Below are 20,759 nucleotides of genomic sequence, written 5' to 3'. Positions count from 1 at the left end.
TATCCTCAGGTTTTTGTGATTGCTTGGTTAAAAGAGTTGCAAGCTCGTGGCACTGCAAGTGTTGAAAAGCAACGAGCTGAAAATTAAAACCACAGAACGCAGGTAATTATCTGGGTTTGTTGTTTGCTCTTCCTCAGCCTGTAACAAATAAGTATGCTCTGTATCCGTGCAAATGTTTGGCAGACAATTCAATCCCTTCTGGATGGGGGTCTTTCTTGCTCCCTCTCCCTTTCCCTCTCTGTATCTATGTGTGTGTCTCTTGCTCTCTCTCTCTCCCTCTCCTTGCTGGCAGGAGCGTCTGTGCTGCTGGCAGGAGTGACCAGAATAAAAACAGCAACACCAGACATAGACGAGGAAATAAAGCAAAGTGATCCATTGAACCAGAGTGTTTGCCCTCTCATAATTGCATCGAGCTTTTCCCTTTTTTCACCCTCCCCCTGCTTTTTTTTCTTTTTTCTCATCACTCTTTGAGACTTCGGGGCTAGTGGTAATTAGCCAGAAGAGAATAAAACCAGCTGATCGGGAGAGGGGTGGTGCATTTTGGAGCGAGATGGCTAACAGAAACATTCTGTTGCTCTTCTGTGGACTCTTCATCTTAGCACTGATTCAACCCTCTCTTCAAGGAGGTAAGTGCATAACCGCAGGTGAATGGAGTCATAATTATTGCTGCATCAAAGCTTTAGAACAGGTGCAAAATAAATTTTTTCCTAAACTTAAAATCTTCAGTCATCAAAATTTCTGCTGATGCTTATTAGCCACAAGGCAGCAAGAAGTACATATAAAGGCTTTATATAATAAATAAAATTGATTTTGTTTACATCAGATGTTAAACTTGTGCAAAATAAAAATGCAAATGTAAAATGACCTCTGCATTATATTGCTTGGTATGCTTGGTTTGCTGATTTATTGATGACTGCTGCTCATTTGATTTTTATTAATTCCCACACTACAATCTATATAGAAAAGAGTTCTTATTTTATGTTTCATGTTTGCAAAAAGTGTGTATGTACATGCTGTCTATGACTCCACACTTCTGTCCCATGAGTTTAAACATTAAGTTTTAAAAGCCACCTATTTATCTTAATGATTGCACTCCCCTATTGCATCACTATTATTGTGCAATCTAAATGTAAACCATAACAAGACGCCCCTCAAGTCTCCGAACTCGCTTCACATGCATGTCTTTTAATGCATTTCAAACGCTTGACCTGGCTCCTGTGTGCACACCTATCCATATGCGTGCTTATGTTTATATGGCTGCAGATCCAATCCAAAAAATGTAAGAGGAGGCTCCAGCTGGCTCTTCTTTCTGCTCAGGAAAAAACACATACTTCTGATTCACTCCTGATGAACTCCTGCGTTGGACAGAGTGAATGTGAGAGTGACTCTAAAAGCTTTCAGCAGCTCTTGTAGCATTGTGTGTGTGTACAGAACAGAAGAGCTAGTTTCAAGTGCAGTTTGAAGTTGAGACTTATCAGTTTCAGACTGAAAGGGAGAGAGTTTGCCTCCCACTATCATTCAGCTAGTGAGTTTGCTTTCTCTCCTCTGCCTGCATTGCTTTGATTGCTTCTTAGTCTGGGATTTGGCTGAGATTCTGAGTTATTCCGTCCCCAACTGGAAAACATGTCAAGCATCTGGGACTGGGTATGCTGTAGTCCATTTGTTGTTGTATTTATTTGCATAAAAGTTACAGCTGTTTATATTCCTTATCTTCCAGTGTCCAAGTGTACTTTTAGATGCATTATGGATATGCTGTTAGAGTCCTAAAGTAAATATTTTGTCCATATAAAGTCTCACTTTTTCTAGCTGTCTTCATCTGATTGTAGAATTTCTTTATCCGCTCTGGTCCCTGGCACATCCATCATGTCTTCTCGGTGCCAGGCGAATTTCTATGGAGATTTTGAGGTACTTTCATGAAAAATATATAGCAGGTAAAGGAGCCAGCAAATATCAATATTGGCTTAGCAGCGCAACTTTGATCTCAAGATGAGTGTTGAATCTATCCATTTCAAACATTTCTGTGGTGCTCAAACTAGTTCCATCTGTGTCTGTGCACTCTAACCTGAAAAAACCTTCTGGGCGCGGTCCAAGGGTAAATTATTTGTGAGTAACACGAACCTCATTAACACCCAATCCACCCATTTAACGGTTCTGCCCAGAAAATGCCTCTTGTGCTTGACAAATTCACGCTTTGAATTATAGTGGACTGACAACCCTCTCTGAATAACTTCAGTCAACAAATGTAAATGAGAAATGGATCCTGGAGGAAATATACAGTTACTATAGTTTGTTTGTTTGGATCTCCCTCATATGATGAAAGAGGCGGACCAACTTGAAGCTCTATAAACAATGCGTCCTATAGAACACTAGCTATGGTTTAAGTATCTCAAGTACCTCAGTCCATATGTTGCATTCACACAGACAATAAAACAATCCCACGTTTTGAGCTGGCTTCAAGGACAGACAAGGACAGAGTTAATGGCACAACTCCGATTGGCAGGACTTGGCTTTGAGCTCAGATAAAAAGAGGAAAAAAAGCAGTTTTCTTCCTTCAAAGTGTCCAAAGAATTCAGGAGTTTAGGATTTTTTTTTTTCTTTAATGCTGCTGGAAGCCAGTTCCACTCATTTGGCATTAGTCAGGATCAGCCTCAAGGAATTTCATACATTAATCAGTGCCAGTCGCCTGGCTCTAGGTGAACTTAAATACATTGCAGAGTGGACTGCCATGCAATAGCCAAAACACCAGTGTTGACGTGCAGCAGTACCTGAGCGTTACTGGTGGGTACTTAAACTCGATGCACTACTTTATTGGTAGCATGTGCTGTGAACACTTCTTTGGCTTTAATCCCTCCTCTGGTGTGGTGGGGTGCCAACCACAGTATACTGGATTAATGTGACGTATAGGTGCTCCCAGCGCTCAACAGCTCTACTCTGCAATTACTGAAGCAGTCTATTTGAAGTACCGTCTGAACAAGATGCAGGTTTTTTGGCGGCGGGGGGGAGATTTTTCCAACAAGGTTCTTCTTCTGCTTCTCTCTAGCTGGAGCCACACAAGCATTTTAATTTGTTGACGTTGAGCGGTTTGGTGTAATTTCCAGCGAGGTGACTTCATTCAGTACACATTTGGATAGAAGCTGTTTAGTTACAAGCACTGATTGGTTTGTTATTGTGAAAGAACTTTTATTCCATGTATACATGTCCCACTCTGGCGCATTTCCTAAGAAAGTGCGAGGGAATTGTACAATTCCAACCATGTTTTACATCAAAGAGGTTTTGCCCTCCTGGAAAGTCACTCTCTGCATCAAAGCACAAAGCCAGGAGCGATTACTAACACGTTGGCTTTCCTATCGCTCTTTCTTTTTTTCTTTTTCTTTTTTTACTATAACTACTGTTAAGAAGGTTACACAAATCGGAGCAGGGGTTTAGGATGGATGAGTTGTTTTAATACACATTATGTAATTTGAAGAAGAATGCACAGCTAATGTCCAGGGAACAACCTCTTAGTTCTTGCACTTCTCTTTTTTTCATTACCAGTCTTGACTTTATAAACCCAGCGCACAGTTTAATGGAAACCAATTCTTTCTTTGACTCACTGCTTTGCAAACCCAATGTGTTACGATTTAAATGCCTACAGGTTTTGGATAGTAGTCACTTCTCACCACTGCTACAAAAACATATCAATAATTTGTTTAGCTCTTACTCTTTGTGTGTAAATGTCAGTCTGAGCATCTTCCAGTCAGATGTTTGGTCTGCAATCGAGGAGTGCCAAGTGTTCAACAAAGAGGCACATTATCTCCGATGATTCATTCCAGCCACTATGCAAGCAGCCCTCACCAGGCTGCGAGCTGGTAGGTGTAATCTTACTGGGCCAGCAATCTGAAGTGGCTCCAGTCAGGAATTTTTTCATCTTCGGCCGCCATGGCTGATGTCCAACTTCTTCTTTTAGGTTTACAACAAACACCATTACAGCACAGTTTTTTAATTAGAAATTCACAAATGAGGATAAGCTGATGAGAAAAGAGGGAAATAAACTATAATTTTAATCAAATACATTACGTCAGGTTAATCAAAATCATCAAAATCCTCTGCTGTAAAACATCTTGTGTTGTGATTGATTTGGGGGTTTTTTGTCTTGGATTGTTCACAATATGTAGTCCTGTGAAAAACCAAATACACCTTTACTAATTTCATAGAAATTAAGAGGGTAAGTTGCAGCCAAATGCTGGTAATCAAATGCACTCCATTAACTGATCAGCAACAAGTGTGAGCATGTCTATAAAAGCAGAAGTTTTTTCCAGTTTGCTGGTCTGAAGCATTCATGTGTGTGTGTTAACACAATGGTCGTGTCCAAATTCATGGGCTGCATCCTCCTGAGGACCCGGCCTTCACGGTCTACGTGGGCCGGGTCCTCAGAAGGTCGGGTAGGTCGGAAGTAAACGGCTGTGAAATTGGACGGTCTAGCCTTCTGATTAGCGTCACCGCTGTCTCGGTGGAGTTTAATAAACTCAGCTGTCTGCTCCTTGCTATCTAAAATATAACAGGACACTGGCGTAAATTCTCAACCATCTCACACTTCTTTTTAATCAGTTTTCTGTTTGACGTTTAGTCAGCTGTGTGAAAATCCTGGAGGAACCCACCCGGGGGATTAATAAAGTTTTATTTTATCTAATCTAATCTAATAACTTTAATCTCAGCCAAACCGATTTACTCACGAACAAACAAAACACCGAAAAAAGCCAAACAATAACATTTTTAGGTTGTCTAAGTGACTTATATTATGTTTAACCTGAGTAGCGAAAGTCCGCGGTGATCGGAAAATGATGTGCCGGGAGTTGTGCTGTTCTCGGCGGCTTCAGTGACCCTCGAGCTCCCGGTCAGCTATCGAGCTGGTGGGTAACAGACGTCTCCGAAAACGTCGAAGCACTTTTGCAAATATGCGATATCTTGATAAACCGAGCAGATATTTGATGTTTACACAGCTACATTCTCGCCTGAAAATATGTTAAAAGTTTATTTTGTGACTCAGAAAGATTAGTAAGAGTAATTTTAAAACTTAGTAGCGGCCGCCATTGTTGGAAACTGGAGTTTGGCTGGGCCGCACTATGAATTCTGGGATATAGTGGGCCACGAAGGACACACCCGACCCATCCTTCAAATTCGGGGAAAATGAGGACGCATTTGTCGGCTGCATTCAGAGGAGTCTACGAATTTGGACAGCCTTCGGTGCGTCGCTGTGACGTAATCGGTCTACAAATGCGGCCTCAGGAGGATGCAGCCCATGAATTTGGACACGACCAATGCCATCTTCCAATATTGTGATGGGTTCCAGCAACCCCAAAGACAGCCTGTGCAATCCTCAGAGAGACTGCAACAAACCCAAAAGCAACATCTCAGACTGTACATGCCTCAGTTAGTATATTAAATGTTAAAGTTTCAGACTTGAACAGCTTAGGCTTGCAGGTCTGCTGGAATAACGTCCTTTCGACAGATGAGACCAAAGTGGAGATATTTAGCCATAATGCATGGCGCCATGTTTGGTAAAACCCAAACACAGCATATCAGCAAAAAAATCACAGCCCTGGTGGAAAGATGATGTTTTTAGCTTGTGTTGCAACTATTGGACCGGGGCACCTTGCGGTCACTGAGTCAACCATGAACTCCTCTGTACAACGAAATATTCTAGAGTCAAATGTGAGGCCATCTGTCCAACAGCTAAAACTCGTTTTTTGACCATGCAACAGTACAGTGATCCCAAAAAGACAAAGGAATGGAAACAAAAGTGTTGCAATGGCCTAAAGTCTAGACCTAAACATGATTGAAATGCTGCGGTGGGACCTTTTAAAGAGAGCTGTGAAGTGAACCTACAAGTTGTTGAATCATAGAGCGTACTTAGATTTTCACAGGCCTGCGTCAAGTCCTGTGAAAATCCTCCTTTTTATTACTTTATAGGGGATTTCTTTGCAATGCGCAACACATTTTGAGAAACAAAACTTTATTCATACCTTAAACTATATTTTAGTCAGCACAATTCACAGTGCAGTTATGTTCAGGTGTCCCATCAGTTAAGTTGGTTTTTATGAAGTCAAAAGAAATGCAGGGCACACATTTTGGAACATTGCAAACAGTGGATAATGATTTTAGTCATTTATGGTCCTTTTAACATTTCATTTGTAACTCTGTTGGTTCCACTGCTTGATACAATCACATAAATCAGATTTTGGAGGGGAGTCATAACATGAACAACTTGTTCCATTAGCTTGTAGTGATTTCACATGGTTGATGGTTATCTCCAACCACGGCCCAGTTTCCTCCATAATGCTCAACTTTGCAATCCTCACACAGGAGAGCCCACAGCAGCTGCTCCAAACCCATGTTTGGTTTCAAAGGCATGACTTTCCTAATCTTGTAATGATACCCTGTCAGCTTCCAGTAGAAAGCTTCACTAGAGCCACCAGAGAGTGAACCCTGACAGGACTGAAATCTGGTCTTGTGAGTTGTTAAAATTCTGCTCACCACATGCTTATGTTTCGCTTCAGTCACTGAAACAAGATGGGAATCCGTAGAAAGGGAAGTTGAAATCAGTTGGGGGTGAGACTAACATAGATTTAAACTTTGAAAAATTTCATTTTCTGAACTGCTTCTCACATTTTTCCAACATGCTTTGGAAAATAGTGCAAAAATAGTGAAATGGATGACTGATTGGCCAGCTGTCATGTGTCTGATAACGGGAGATGTAAGAGTGCCAGGAACCGCAGTGTTTGCTTCACTGCAGTGCTCCTTGGGTTGCGCTACGAGAGCTTTCCATAAAGAGAGAACCAAACCTCCTCTTCTGGGACAGCGGTTTTGGATACATGATGTGAATACAGCAAACAGCTGCTAGTTTGCCAAAACATTTTTAAATTTTATCTAAAGCGATAGAAATACAGGCGCGGAATCGTGTAAATGTGATGTAAACACTGTCCAGATCTGCCAATACTTCACAAACTATGCACCGAGATCACAATGGTAATGGCTCTGTAAGCCTTTTATGAAGGGAATGCCCTCATTAACTGTTTACGAGGTCACATGTGCAAGTGCTGTGTTTGTGTGTGCATGTGCATGTATGTGTGTGTGTGTGTGTGTGTGTGTGTGTGTGTGTGTGTGTGTGTGTGTGTGTGTGTGTACTCGCATACGTAAGCGTGTTTTGCATGCACAAGTCAGGCAAATTGCTCAATCAATTCCAAAGACCAATTATTAAACAGCCACAGCACAGGGTCAGGGAAATGTCACATTACTCACCCAGCTTGTTGTAAATGAAGTAAGACTAAGATCTTTCAAAGAGCAATTGTAAAAACTGCCATTAACTTGGGTGGTACTATGGAAAAATCCGTCATTGGCTTTGGTTTGATTTAGTAACAAAACAAGATCTGACTTACAATTTCCTACCTTCTCTATGAGCCAGTCATTATTTTTGGGCCCAGTAACCCATATCCTCATAAAAATCAAGTGTGTAAGCCAGTGTACATTTTCCACTTAGGCTATAATTTGTGATAAATTCATGAATTACAATGGAAGGCTTTGCTGCCAGTTTTGATGCTCAGGCAATACATCAAATAAATTATCTTGCCAGCTGAACAGCTGATAAACATGTCACTTTTTAATTTCCAGACTGACACTCAAAACATGACATTAGGCAAAGCTAAACATATCTGGACACGGGCCTTTCCACTTGTTAGCTTGTGTCTGGTGAACTACGTCATTTTAACGAAACTCAAAACAAGGGAATTAGGCAAACCCAAAACACTACGTCCACATATGTGGACGCGTGTGAAAATGATTTCTATCTAAGCCTTCAGGCTTTTCACAGATTGTCCTCTTTGTTCTCCGTAAATGTAAATGCAAATTCCCTGGAAACTGAATAATCAACTCTCGTCAGAGTTTGAATGTCAAGTGTTGACAAGATTTTCACGCTTGAAGCAACCCTCATTGCTGATACACAAATTTAGAAAGTATTTTTCTTGCATACGGTAAAAATATAAATGATGTGAGGTTGAGATTTTCCACACAGCTGCAACTTGGCTGTGATTTATATAAGACTGGACGCATACGTTTTAAATAAGTGGCGCGCCTTGATCTACCGATAAGAAACTGTCTTATAAAACAGTGGCTATTTTAAAAAGTAATAAAAATCTGATTAATGACACTTCAGACACCTTTGTAAGAAACGTGTCCCTCTCTTAGGGAGTCTACGAAATGTTGCGAATCACTAAAATAACAGAATACATGACAGGGTGAGGAACACTACATGTTGTAATGGGGTACTTAAATGCACCAACACAATCTAGAACTGTGTGTTAAGCCACTCACAGGGGCCCCTGTAGGTAAAGTGAATAATGTTGAGCATTTTGCTGCAGTACAATGATCTGCTGGGGAATCTTAGGTCCTTGCATTGACCTGGCCTCCAAACTTCCCAAATCCCTTTCCAATTGAGCATCTGTGAGAAACATCAGTAAAAGCTGGACCCAGAAAGGCCCCACACTACAATCCACATCCCAGTGTCAGAGAGCGGAGGATAGCCCTATGGATCCCCTGTCTCCCCTGTCTATGATGCTGACTGGGTGTTTTTTTTGGCAGCAAGACGGGCAACTCCACAGTTTGACTATCCAAAAACTTTGTTTATTAGCTGCTTTCCCCTTTGCTGGGAGTGATGGGTTAGCTGTACCCTATCCATGCTGTTATAGGTCCAGAGGCTAGGTAACCCCAGATCAGGTCGTTTATTTGACACAGGCCTAACACGCTCACTCTGACATCCACACCTACAGTACGGCCAATTTAGAATCAGCAATTAACCTAGTGAGCATATCGTTAGACTCCCGGAGCTGCAGAGAAGGCAGAGGTTCAGTATCTTGCACATGGGTACGCTGACATGCAGAGTGGAGTTCACTGCAGCTGTTGTTTTTGCTTTCCGTGGTGGATTTTTAGATCTTTGAAGCTTTTTCCCGGTTCTCTCGTCTCTCTTTTCCCTGTTCTGGCCCCAGTGTCAGCCGAACAGCAATCAGCAGAAGTATACTTAATGCTCCTTCAGTGATGCACAGTGAAGGTCTTGAAGGATTGCACAGGAGTGTATACGTGTTTGGTGAAAAACCCTCTTTCCCCCATTAGGAAAGTGACAATCCCCACTAGGGTTTAAATACCTGGGACTTTCCACCATTTGCTTTCAGAACTGAAGAAGTCTCTTGGCTGAGAGGTATGGAAGTCCATTTCCGCCACTAAAAAAAAAAAAAAAAAGTATCCATAACTCAAAATTTCGACCTATTAACTCAAAATTTTGAGAAAAGTAACTCAAAATTTCGAGTTAGCTCTGCCAATCAGTAATCTACGTGGAATGCGCTCTCAAAACCGAATCGCAACAAATTGGCGCTTTTGAGAGTACGTTTGCTGATAGTAGCGCCATGTGATTCAGCTAATAACACAAGGATTTCATCATTTGGAAAGCCACACTGAAAATAATCAGCAATTTGTGCATTCATGACTGGCTGTAATACTGGTAGCTTAGCTGTAGCATTTGTAGCTGAGGGCTTCAGCTTCCGGGTAACAAGGAAATGATGTCATTCACATTGATTACCAATTGGCAGCGCTAACTCTAAATTTTGAGTTATTAACTAAAAATTTTGAGAAACGTAAGTCAACATTTCGAGCTACTTTTCTCTAAATTTCAAGTTAATAAGCTGAAATTTCAAGAAAATAAGTCTATCGAGTTATAGATCCTGTTTTTTTGTTTTTTTTAGTGGCAGAAACGGGCTTCCATAGGGAGGTGAAACATCATCACGAAAATGAAAGACGTCCAGTCACTTTCTTTCTAAACTCCATAGACTACGATGACTTGAATGACTGAGGACCTACACAGATAGACTATAAACTATGCTTGAGGTCTATCTCACACGGTAGTCCCGCTTGTGCTTTTGTTAATCAGAGGCAGCCAATCAGAAGAATGTTTGCTTAAAGAAAAAAAAAAGCTTATTTCAGACAGTGAATAAGCTGTAGAGCTGCACCAAAACCTCAGGATAGGGATTATTGTGTAAATGATGAAAAAAAATCCTCTCGTACAGTCCAAGAATCAAATGATGGAGGTGAAAATGAGGATAATAGGCTGTGTTTAATGTTGTGGCTGATCAGTTTGTGTAGATTTGGATGTGAGGTTTGGATGTTAGCAATTATCCTGAGGGTTACAGACAGTACAAAAGTGACTTCTTTTCCTTCTCTGTCTTTATTTTTTGCAAAGTTACCACTGAAGTGTAGCTCGGTGTCGTCTAGTTTACTGGCTACACCACATCAAAAACTTTCTTGACATCTCTTGACAAGTTTCAGCGCTTGTCTTCAGTCCCCCCGCCTCCAAAATGTGGCGTAAGGGTGATTCATATCTGGCAGGCCCTTAGACAGCATGTTAGGTGAAAGTGGCGAATTATTATGTCTTTGCCTCTGTGGTGGGTGGAGTGATTGCTCTAAATGTTGCTCCTTTATGTTACACTCAAAAGTGATGCAGCAATAGCTGTTCCTGCTGGTTTGCTGAATTATTTAATGTGGTGAACCACAGTGAGGCAAACTCCAGAATCTTCCATTATTGAGAGAAAACTAGAAATTTGTGCTTTAATCTTAACATCGTCTTCTGTGATTAGCATGCAAAATACCACAGGAAGTCTCAGGATCTCGCCACCAGATAATGAACTTTGTACTTGCGACTGGCTTACTTTGCTGATGACTAGCTTACTGAAAACCCATTCGCTAAGAGCCCCACAGCTGGACCGCATTCAAGTCCAAAGTGAAACTGGTGATAAGTCAAAATTGCTGCCAGGGTTCCCGTGAGTGCACGTACATCATCACCCTCTTAATATGCACAGAGCACTCTACAGAAAAAAATACACTCCGTACAGCCTAACAGTTGTAACAGTCACTGACATTTAACTGATAACAAGAAAGCTTATTTCTCCCTACACAGCAGCCAGTTAATATTAATATTTTCTTTTCCCCTTCTTATTTATCCTAAGTTGTCACAACTTCTTCTTCTGTTCCAATGTTGATAACCTGCACCAAGAAGGTTTCTACACATAAAATTATAATTGTTATGATTGCCTTTTAGCTTTTACTCTAAAAAAAACAGGAGAGGGGCTTTTGCATGGGGTCACCAGTCTTCTTTTCTCAAGACCATGCACGTCACAAACACCCAGCAAACCTGACTGTACAGTAAATTCTGCTTCGTCTAAATCCTGCTTGCTCTCCGAGTCAGTCTTGTCCTCCACACACATTCCAACACGTTCCCATGACCTGGCTGAGTTCATGAGGAACATAAGCACATGATGATGATGATTATTAAGAAAATCATGAAGAAATCTTCAAATTTATTGACGTAGGTCAGGGCACTTGGCAGAGGTCAGTTTGTGCCTTATTTGGATGCGCGGTCTTGGTGAACCCGGTGCACTCTGTGGATGTGGTACAGTAGCACGACTGGATTCTAAGCAAAAGGAAAACTGGAGCAGACCCGCAGTCCGTCCTGCCTCACTTACAATGCCAGCACAGGAAATCCTCCTTTTGATTGCTAAATGAAGGAGCAAGATTGAGAACAATAACTGTGCGTCCACTGTGTAGTGCCTTGCACTTGAGCTCTATGCCATGGAGCCACGGGCATGGGCAAACTAATAGAGACAGACAAACATGTGCACTGCATTTCAAATTAATACAGAGCCCTTTTTTGTTTCAGTCTGCAAGGCCAAACCTCAAGAAATGTGATCAGTCCAGCACACGGATCCTTCCAGCTAGGATAGGTTAAGAGACACCCTATCATTTGTCCTACACTGCAGACAACCACAGTGGTTATAAGACCCTTCTTGGCGCATTACTTTTTGCTCAACACAACATTTTATCTCTTCATCATAAACAAGCGTGTTTACCCCTAAACTATGAGCACAGTTGCATAGTATCTGAAGGAGTCTAAGGAGCTTGGAAAGAAAAGCATCTGGACTTCTTTAAGTTGCTTGAAGACGTTTCACCTCTTATCCGAGAAGCTTCTTCAGTTCTAGGGACAAATGGTCAAATGGTCCAAACGCTTTTCTTTCCAAGCTCCTTAGACTACGATGACCTGGATGACTGAGAACATTCACAGACATATGAGTGTGACACTGTTGTCCATAGCTTCACTGCAAACTACTTACAGCTGTGTCAGTACATTTAAATTAAAGATTTTCATACTTAGCTTCCTTGTAATTTAATAATCCAGCTGTGTGTTAACAAATATCTTCTTCTTCCAGTCCAGGTGGTTCCTGCAGCATCCTCTAGGACTTTGCGCTTCACTAGTTCCCCCCACTGATTAGCACTGCTTTATCAGCCTCAGCTATAAAACTGATAATACTGTTGCACAAATCAAAAAATATATCACAGGTTGTTAGTGCTTTCTTCAATCCAGCGTACTCGATCAAATGCATGGGCTGTTTTTTTGGTTGCATGTGTGATGAACTTTGATTCATCCAGATTGGACAGTAATACCTTGTAATGTTCCTCCTCTAATGGCCTCACTCAGTGGACGGAACCGAAAGCCCAGTTTTCAAAGTGTATTCTCTAATAAACACATGAACGCCTTTGACATGTGTTTTAAATTAAATTGTCTTCCAACACATGTAAGAGCCATTAAACATAATCATTGTGGTCTTACAGCCACATTCTCTCATTTACATTGTGTTTTTGTGATATAAACCAGGTTTTCCCCTCAAAAAATATTACTTGTAATTTTGGCTTTAGCTCGCCGGTCCCGTTGGATTTAGCTGTTAGTCGTCCCAGAACAACTGCAGTCATTTTTTTAAGTCTCCATTTCTTTTTATTTCTCTTGTTGTTCCTTGCACACATGAGGCCACCATGTCTGGGATCCAGAACGACCATCTCAGGAGTTACTCAGAGTTGCAGCCAAAAATCAGGCGAAAAATAAGGCTAGGGGATGCAGGTGGGGGTTGTGGGTATTCAGAGTACTGCAGTAAGATTCAGAAAGAAAGTTTCCAACTGCAGTACCTCATCAGTATGAAAACGATTAGAATTTTCTCCTCATCAAACTTATAAAGTTTCCCTTTCACCGTGGATTCGGCTGGAGCTGCTGTGCGCACGTTTCATTTCTGCAACCTGGGGCGGATGTGTATACCAAGGACAGACTCCATTTTTGCTTTATGGGTCACAGATGATGGAAGTGTTTAAGAGTGTTTGTCCAATAAATGAGGTCTTTGTTTAGAAATGCTATTAGAAGCAATGTGTTTAAAAAAAAAAAAAAAAAAAAAGATGGCTGCATGCCCATATTTCTAGTTAGTGTCACATGTGTTTGTGATAGAAGATAACTTCTTGCTTTTTCTGATCTGTGCTCCAGGTGTGTATCTACCACCTGGTGCTGGGTTAGGACCAGGAGGCGGTGGAACAGGAACTGGATTCTTTCCAGGTAAAAGAGCATCCACCAAGTGTCTGCACAATTTAAAAACAAAAAAAATCCAGAACACAGCCACTATAAACAAAGTCTGCTTCTCTTTAGAAAAGGTATGAGAGGTAAATTGAACTACCGTGGAGCAGAAGTTTAACTAAAAGAAATAGCAGTATAAGAATCACTGCAATGTGAACATGCAATTGACTCAAAATAAAGACACTTGCAGTATTATGTGCAAAAGAATATAAGAAACATAGCACTCTACTTGGCAGTGCTTTGTCATCAAACTTCAAAGCGGAGTTGATAGTTAAGTCTTGGCACTGATGATTCAAATGACTGAAAGTGGCTTACACAAAAGCATAAACTGGAAAGTCTGAAACTGTCTGAGCAAACATTTAACCCAAAAAGTCTTTTAAGAGTGAAAATGTGCATGTTTTTGACATGTAATCATCCTTTTCTCTCGTTGTATGTACTCACAAATATACACTCATGTGAAAAAGAAAGTTTTCACATGACTTCATGCAGTCCTGTCAAAGCACACTCTTACCGCCTCCAGAAGAATTAATAAGGTAAGTACGAGCCAGGTGCTGCTAATCAAATGCATATAATTAACTGATCATCAGGAAGTGTGACCACTTCCAAAGGTTGCCTGAAGAAAGCGTCTTCTCTCTAAAATAAACATGACAGCATGGCTTAGGCTTGCAAAGCTGCATTTGAACAAACCACAAGATTTCAGGAACAATTTCCTTCGAGCCAAAGTAGAGATGCTTGGCCATAACGCACAGCATTGTGTCTGCTGAAAACCAAACACAGCATATCAGCATAAACACATCATACCACGGTGGTGCAGGGGGGATGATTTTGGTTTATTTTGTAGCCACAGGACTTGGGCACCTTGAAGTCACAGAGTCGACCCTGAGCTCCTTGGTCTCAAAGTATTCCAGAGTCAGATGTGGGGCCATCTGTCAAACAGCTAAAGCTTAGCTCAAACTGGGTCATGCAACAGGACAGTGATCCCAACAAATTTACAACAGAATGGTTGAAAAAGAAAAAAATTAAGGTGCTGCAATGACCCAGTCAAAATCCAGACCTCAACCTGACAGAAATGCTGTGGTGGAACCTTACTAGAGCTGCGCATAAACAAATGCCTGCAAACCTCAGTGAACTGAAGCAACCTTGTACAGGAGAGTGAGCCAAAATTCCTCTGCAACGATGTGAGGGGCTGATAAAGTCACACTGAAAATGATTACTTCAAGTTATTGCTGCTAAAGTTGGTCCTACAAGCTATCGAATCATGGGGCATACTCGATTTTTCACCAGACTGCATGGAGTCCTGTGCAAAACATTAATGTATATAATCGATGTATGTGCGCATGCATTCAGTAGTGTGTATAGCATATACCCTACTGTATGCATGTGCAGCATTGTCACTTCTGGACATAGCGGACTGTGACCGTGCTTCATCGTGATATAAAAACTTATATGTTAGTACGTAGTAACTCTCAGAAGATGCCACAAGACACTCTCCTGGTGTCCTGACAGAACTTATGACACAAGTAGGCTGGCATGATGATAAACTGTCCATTACCTTACTACATGTAAGCAAACCATAAATCAATAGTTGTATGACTGTTATTTTACTAGGGGGTGCTGGAGGGTTCCCTGCGGGCTATAAACCAGCTAAGGCTGCAGGTGAGTAAAAGAGATTTTTTGATTTATGACTTTTTCCCCCCAAAAAAATATAAAAATAACTTCTCAAGAATTGCATCTGGTTTATCATGAACTGAAGCATTCATGTCTCTGTCTGTGATGTGGACAAATTAAACAAAATTATATCATAAAAGTCTACTTCAAATATGTATTTTGGAAGAATTGTTTTTTAGCCTCATGAGGCTCGAGCTGTGCATGGATCAAGGCGATTTTATGATGAATTCAACTTGGTTTAACTCATTTCCTTCCAGCTACTGATTAATATTTATACATTTTTAATAAGCTTCAGCATCATCTAGGCCGCTCTTTGAAGAGAGTCTTTAATTTGGCTCAGCCTAAATCATAGATATTTTCCATGTAAGTTTCTTTAATTCGAGAAAGTAGTGTCACTGCAGACACAGATATTCAGTCTGGTGTTTGTCATTTCACACATCAGCAGAAGACACTCACACACACCATTTTAGCAGCAGCTTTACACACCCTGTGCAGTGCCCTGGCAGGGCTTCAGCTCGCATTTGCTGAACAAGTTTGACCTTGTGCACCTTTTTTTTTTCTTGTTTTTGTTGCTCTCCAGGAGCTCTAAAGACATGACTGAAGGAAGACCCAGTGTGATGCGGCAGTTTTATATTTGAGGGCTATGCGCACATTAAGTTTACGACATTAAGCATACAACAGTGTAACATTAGTTCCATAAGAAACAGACTGCTGTCCTTGAGACAAATTTCCCTGTCGGCGCTCGGATTTGGTTCGGCCGGATCAGGTGGAAAACAATTGGTGTGACTTCCTTGTCACGCCACCACAAGCTAAGATTAATTAAATCCAAGGGATATTGCTGAGGCAGTAAAACAATGTGTTTGAGGGCTGACCGCTTTTAATAAGCCTGTTTGCTGGAAAGCATTATGAGTTTTCTCTTATATGCGCTCAGTGGTCTTTAACAATGATTACCGTGATAATTAACAGCCATCTCCAAATGGTAACGATGAGGACGAAATGACGACATGACACGAGCATCGTTACAGAAACAAACACGGCAGTGCGACTGTGATCAGCCTATCATTAATGTTGTCATCACTTTTATCATCATCTGCTGTTTCTGTCAGGAGGTTATGCAGGAGGAGGTGGAGGCCGAGGCGTATTCGTGCCAGGGGCAGGTGGCCAGGTCATTGCAGGATTGCCAGCAGGTATGAAGCAACTGCGCTTCATTGATTTAGCTGTCGACCAGCAATGCACCTGCCTTTAGGAGACACTGTCATTACACATAATCAAGCAAAGCATTTTGGCGTCTTAAGTCAAAGCTGTCCGTTTGTGTTAAAACAGTTTAACAAATTATGTCACAATCAGATAATCACACAGTCCTCACATATTATCTTTGCTTTGACTTCAACAGGACAAGGTGGAAAGGCCCCTAAACCAGGTAAGCTGGAACATTTTTTTTAGTGTTACTATGTTTTTTATTCGATCATTTTACTGATATTAGAACAGACTGATTTTTACATGGAGCTAACACTAATCTACACTTTCACAAAATATTTTGAACCCAATATTTTTGCTCGGTTTCCACATGATGCAGCATTGCAATAATAAAGAGATTTTACACCATGTTGGACGGTCTTGAAAGGAAGGCAATCTAGTCACTCTATGGTCTGCATTACCCTTACCCACCCAGTCATTAAAGAGACAGATAGTCTTTTGATTGGGTGTCAGCAGGTTTTCTTTATCAGTCCTGGGTTTTTTGGGGCGAGTGGGTTGGCATCTATTTGGGGATTCCTGACTGGGTGGGATCATACATACAGATTTCTTTACCTCTGCTGCATGAAAAGGATTAAGGAGTGATGATTGGCAGAGTGCAAACAGCTATCAACGCCTGCCAAACAGTGGTGCCAGAGCACTGATTAATGTTATTGTAAAGCTGGACCCTCACAATATCTGGAAACCTCCGTGTTGAAATTTACCACAGCCCTTCTCTCCGATACTGTACAATAAATATTTTCCTTTGCTGTATTTTAGTCTGCACCGCATTGGTGCTCTAGTAAATTTAGCCATCTATTAATTTCCCCCAAGCACTGCTGATACAATCTCAGCCTACCTCTCTGTGTTTAGAAAGATAAGGGACCAAGCAATGGTTCTATAGTCCTGATAACACATGGAGCAGGGTCCCTCTGGAGTGCCACACCTTCACCCTCCAACCAGAGTGGCTGGAAAGCAGTTTTGTGAAAATGACCTAATATCCAGCATTTGGTGGAAGTTGACTTTGGCCAGGCGCAGCAGAGCATTACTGGAGAAATATTGCGCTTTTGTGTGCATTAAAGACCCCTCTCTTCCTCACCGTGTACACGGCAGGATTTAAATTGGTGAGAAAAAGGGAAGTGAGAAATGTTTTAAAAAGCTCCTTGCGTGTTTGTTTTAGATCAGTGCTCCACTCTGAATCCATACTAATCTCTGTTGTATGGAAAACACTCACAGTGCATTGCTGGGGTTTAGCTAAGACGCTTTTTTTTAAGTGGAAAAGAAGACTTAAAGTCTCAGGGGAGCTGTAATATGTTCCGCTTCATGGCTGTTCACAAAGCTTTGAATGTTGGTTTCCATCGGTGCTGCTTTCCTTTCCATCAGAGGAATATTGCCTGAAGCCTTACAAGCATGAAGCCTCCATTAATACACAATTGTATATCTACAGTTCACCTGTAGTTAAGACTCACGCAGCGGCAGGTAGAATCCATCCCATTGGTCAGTGTCTGCAGGCTTGTGCTGCAGAGAGAACATGCAACTATCACGTGAAAATTCACTGACTTGTTTTTAGTTTTTCATTAATCTTTAATATTAAGAGCAGGATTGTCTTTCCAAGGACACACAAATGCAAACACCGGTCAGCTACTCTCAGATGCATGCTCACATAACAAGAGCTGCCATTCATTCTTCTGATGAATTCAAGCAGTGACATTGCATTCCTCAGATATGCACCTTGCCTTTGCAGTAATGGAGAACAGCAGCTGGCTATGTGAGTAGCGTGACTGCAGTGAATTGCAGCGTAACTCATGCAAGACCTTGTAAATGTTACACTAATTGTGAAGTCTGTCAGCATCCAGCTCTGACAATACAATGAAAGGTGGAAGGAGGAACTTTCTCCTTATGAACAGCTGTTGGACACCTTTTCTTTTCTTGTGCTGCCTCAAGCGAAGGTGGATTCAATACTCATAGCGTAATTGCTGAAACTTGGCTCTCGCCGACCAGCCTCTTGTCACTTTCAGGCAACGTGAACGCAGTTAACGAGAAACATAGAGGTTACTGTTTTTGCTGTTGGTGTAATTTCTTTGTACAATTACAATGGTCTGTTTTAGCTTGAGAAAAGATGTGTCTGTGTGGGAGAGCTGCAATGTGTTTACACTCAGCCTACCAGTGGACTCTCCAAGAGTAATAAACACTGAAGATCATAGACAACATGTTGTCTGTCTTAGTTTTCTAACGCTGTCAGAAGCTGACAAGAGCGAGCCTCGGCCTTTGAGCAATGAAAACGTATATGAGCCATCGGGGTCTGTGAGCAATTTAACAGACTATAGATCTCATACAGTAGATGGATGAAATACTGCTCGTGTATAGTTTGTCTGTCGAAAGCATCAGTGGCAGTCGGGCTTTTATTAGTTTCTAGGCTCATAATGTTATAAAATAGGTATGTGTGAGCAAATAGCTACGACTGAAGGAAAAAACTAAAGACTGGCTGGTAGCAAGTTGCAAATCTGAAGAAATTAAAATCTCAAAATAAGATAAGTAGGCATCAGATGTCACTACTTTGTAAAAAAGTCCAACACTAGCTTTTAGGAAAGCTGACCCTGAACAGTCTCTGTGCTTTTCAGGACAGCTGAGTACACTAAGTTTCTGAGTAAGTTCTGCCAATTGCCATCCAACCAGAAAGAAAGACGGAAATTGATATTGCGAGCCTGGTAATGTAACCCCACTGTTCAGCTTAACCTTGTGATGCAACTACAGTGTAGTACAACTCGGCATTACAACCTGAAGTCTCCAAAAAGTCTTTGCGAAAGCGCAGCGGGATTTGTTGCCGAGCCGTTTATGAATAGATAAGCGTACTGGAAAAAACTGGCAGCTGAGTGTAAAGAGTCTCGCCTTTTCTGCGGCTCTTCCACTGAAACATGATGATGAAAAGTATTGGAAAATGTAGTCAAAAATCCTCCTCGGAAAATTTGAGATACATGTAACATTTTGGTCAACACAGAAACATGTCTCTGAGTTGTTTTGGCAGTCATATGGACCTGCGTGGCGGCAGGCCAGCAGAGAGTTGTGGCTGCTGATTGCAGAAAACACATGCAGGTGGTAGGCTTGAGTGTTCGCAGCACTTTGGACTGTTTGTGAAAATCTGAAATAAATGAAGATTTACTTACTATTCACTTTAATACCATCACTGGAAAAAAAAAATGCCCCTGTAATTCCTAAGAAAACAGTTGTTACAACACACGCACTTCTTTTTTCCCCCTAAAAACTCAGAATTTCTTTTTTCAGTTAATCTTTCTAGGATTTAAAAAGCATGGCCCAGAAGTACACCTGCTTTTCTTTTCCTGCTCATCTCCTGGTTCATATCGCGGTCATTGTTTGAAGACGCATCAAGTGAACTTCTCTTCTTCAAAAGCAGGAAAGGCAGAGAAATTGAAGCGTGCAGTGGACACGGGGAGGACAGACAAGAGACAGGCTAAAGCAAGGAGAACGGAAAGGGCCGATAACTCATCCGGACATGCCGTATATATGTCATACGCGTACACCACCTCTCATCACAGCGCAGAGAATTATATGCGCATTCATTCGCACAGCACACATACCGAGAGAGCTCTGTGAGAGAAAGGAGACTGATAGATTGAGGTGAGGATTAAAGTGTTTAGCCAAAAGAAGATGAGCTCGGAGGAGGTTTAGTCTCCTGGAGCACATGTGCTTTTCATTACCGCAGCTCAGACCTGTCCTCTGAGCTATCAGAGACTGGAAGCATCTGCATGTGAATATGCATGACTATGATTGTATGTAGATATGTTTATCATCTTCATATGTGCGCAATTACAAGAGCGACCGCATGTGTGCGCGCCGTCACAAACACACACACAAATGCCGAATATGTATTCTGACATCGGTTTGGAGGCATTCGGCATCCCTTTCAGCACATAATAGACACACTTGTTTATGCAGGAAAAATGTGAATTATGGACTTTTCTCTATTCTTACTCAACTATCTTTCCTCTTAGTCCGTTTAATCTGCCCTCCACCGGCTCTCTGCGTCAAGCATTCAAGATCTTGGAAAATAAACTGTCTGCAACGGAAACTTTCTGATATCACCCCCACACTGGACTCAGCCCACCCAATATGCACACAGCCAAGACGGCTTATTTGTTCGCATTGCAAGTGCCTGTTGTCTCCCGAACAATTTTTCTTGGATTACGTCACCAGTTGTTGACGTTCCATTTTCTGTATCCTCGCAAATTCATCCCGAGAATTACATTTATATTGGATTAAAGCTTGATAAGAAGCTCTTTATTAGTTTTCATTGGTAACTAATCAGTCAGGCGTTCCACACATCACTGTTTCTAACTGTGGTATTTCCCCACATGCAATTATAAAGTACTTTCTC

The 20,759-nt window shown here is 41.4% G+C and overlaps 1 protein-coding gene across 9 annotated transcripts in view; it reads left to right on the top strand.

The window, feature by feature from the left end:
• The first annotated feature begins 290 nt into the window (after positions 1-290).
• elna (elastin a) overlaps positions 291-20,759 on the top strand; it is a 54,143-nt gene continuing 33,674 nt past the window's right edge. For 3 of the 9 annotated variants that reach the window (XM_025898452.1, XM_025898449.1, XM_025898456.1), the window contains exons 1-5: positions 295-626; positions 13,379-13,447; positions 15,074-15,121; positions 16,240-16,320; positions 16,527-16,553. In XM_025898452.1, the coding sequence (XP_025754237.1) occupies positions 551-626; positions 13,379-13,447; positions 15,074-15,121; positions 16,240-16,320; positions 16,527-16,553 (301 nt within the window). In that variant the 5' untranslated portion in view covers positions 295-550. Of the gene's footprint in view, positions 627-13,378; positions 13,448-15,073; positions 15,122-16,239; positions 16,321-16,526; positions 16,554-20,759 lie in introns of all 9 variants that reach the window. The other 6 variants (XM_025898451.1, XM_025898454.1, XM_025898450.1 and 3 more) reach the window with 4 other exon arrangements.

Source organism: Oreochromis niloticus, linkage group LG14 (assembly GCF_001858045.2).
Source record: "Oreochromis niloticus isolate F11D_XX linkage group LG14, O_niloticus_UMD_NMBU, whole genome shotgun sequence".
Classification (NCBI taxonomy): Eukaryota; Metazoa; Chordata; class Actinopteri; order Cichliformes; family Cichlidae; genus Oreochromis; species Oreochromis niloticus.
Note: the sequence above shows the minus strand (reverse complement) of the source record. Positions and strands in the feature narration are given on the sequence as shown.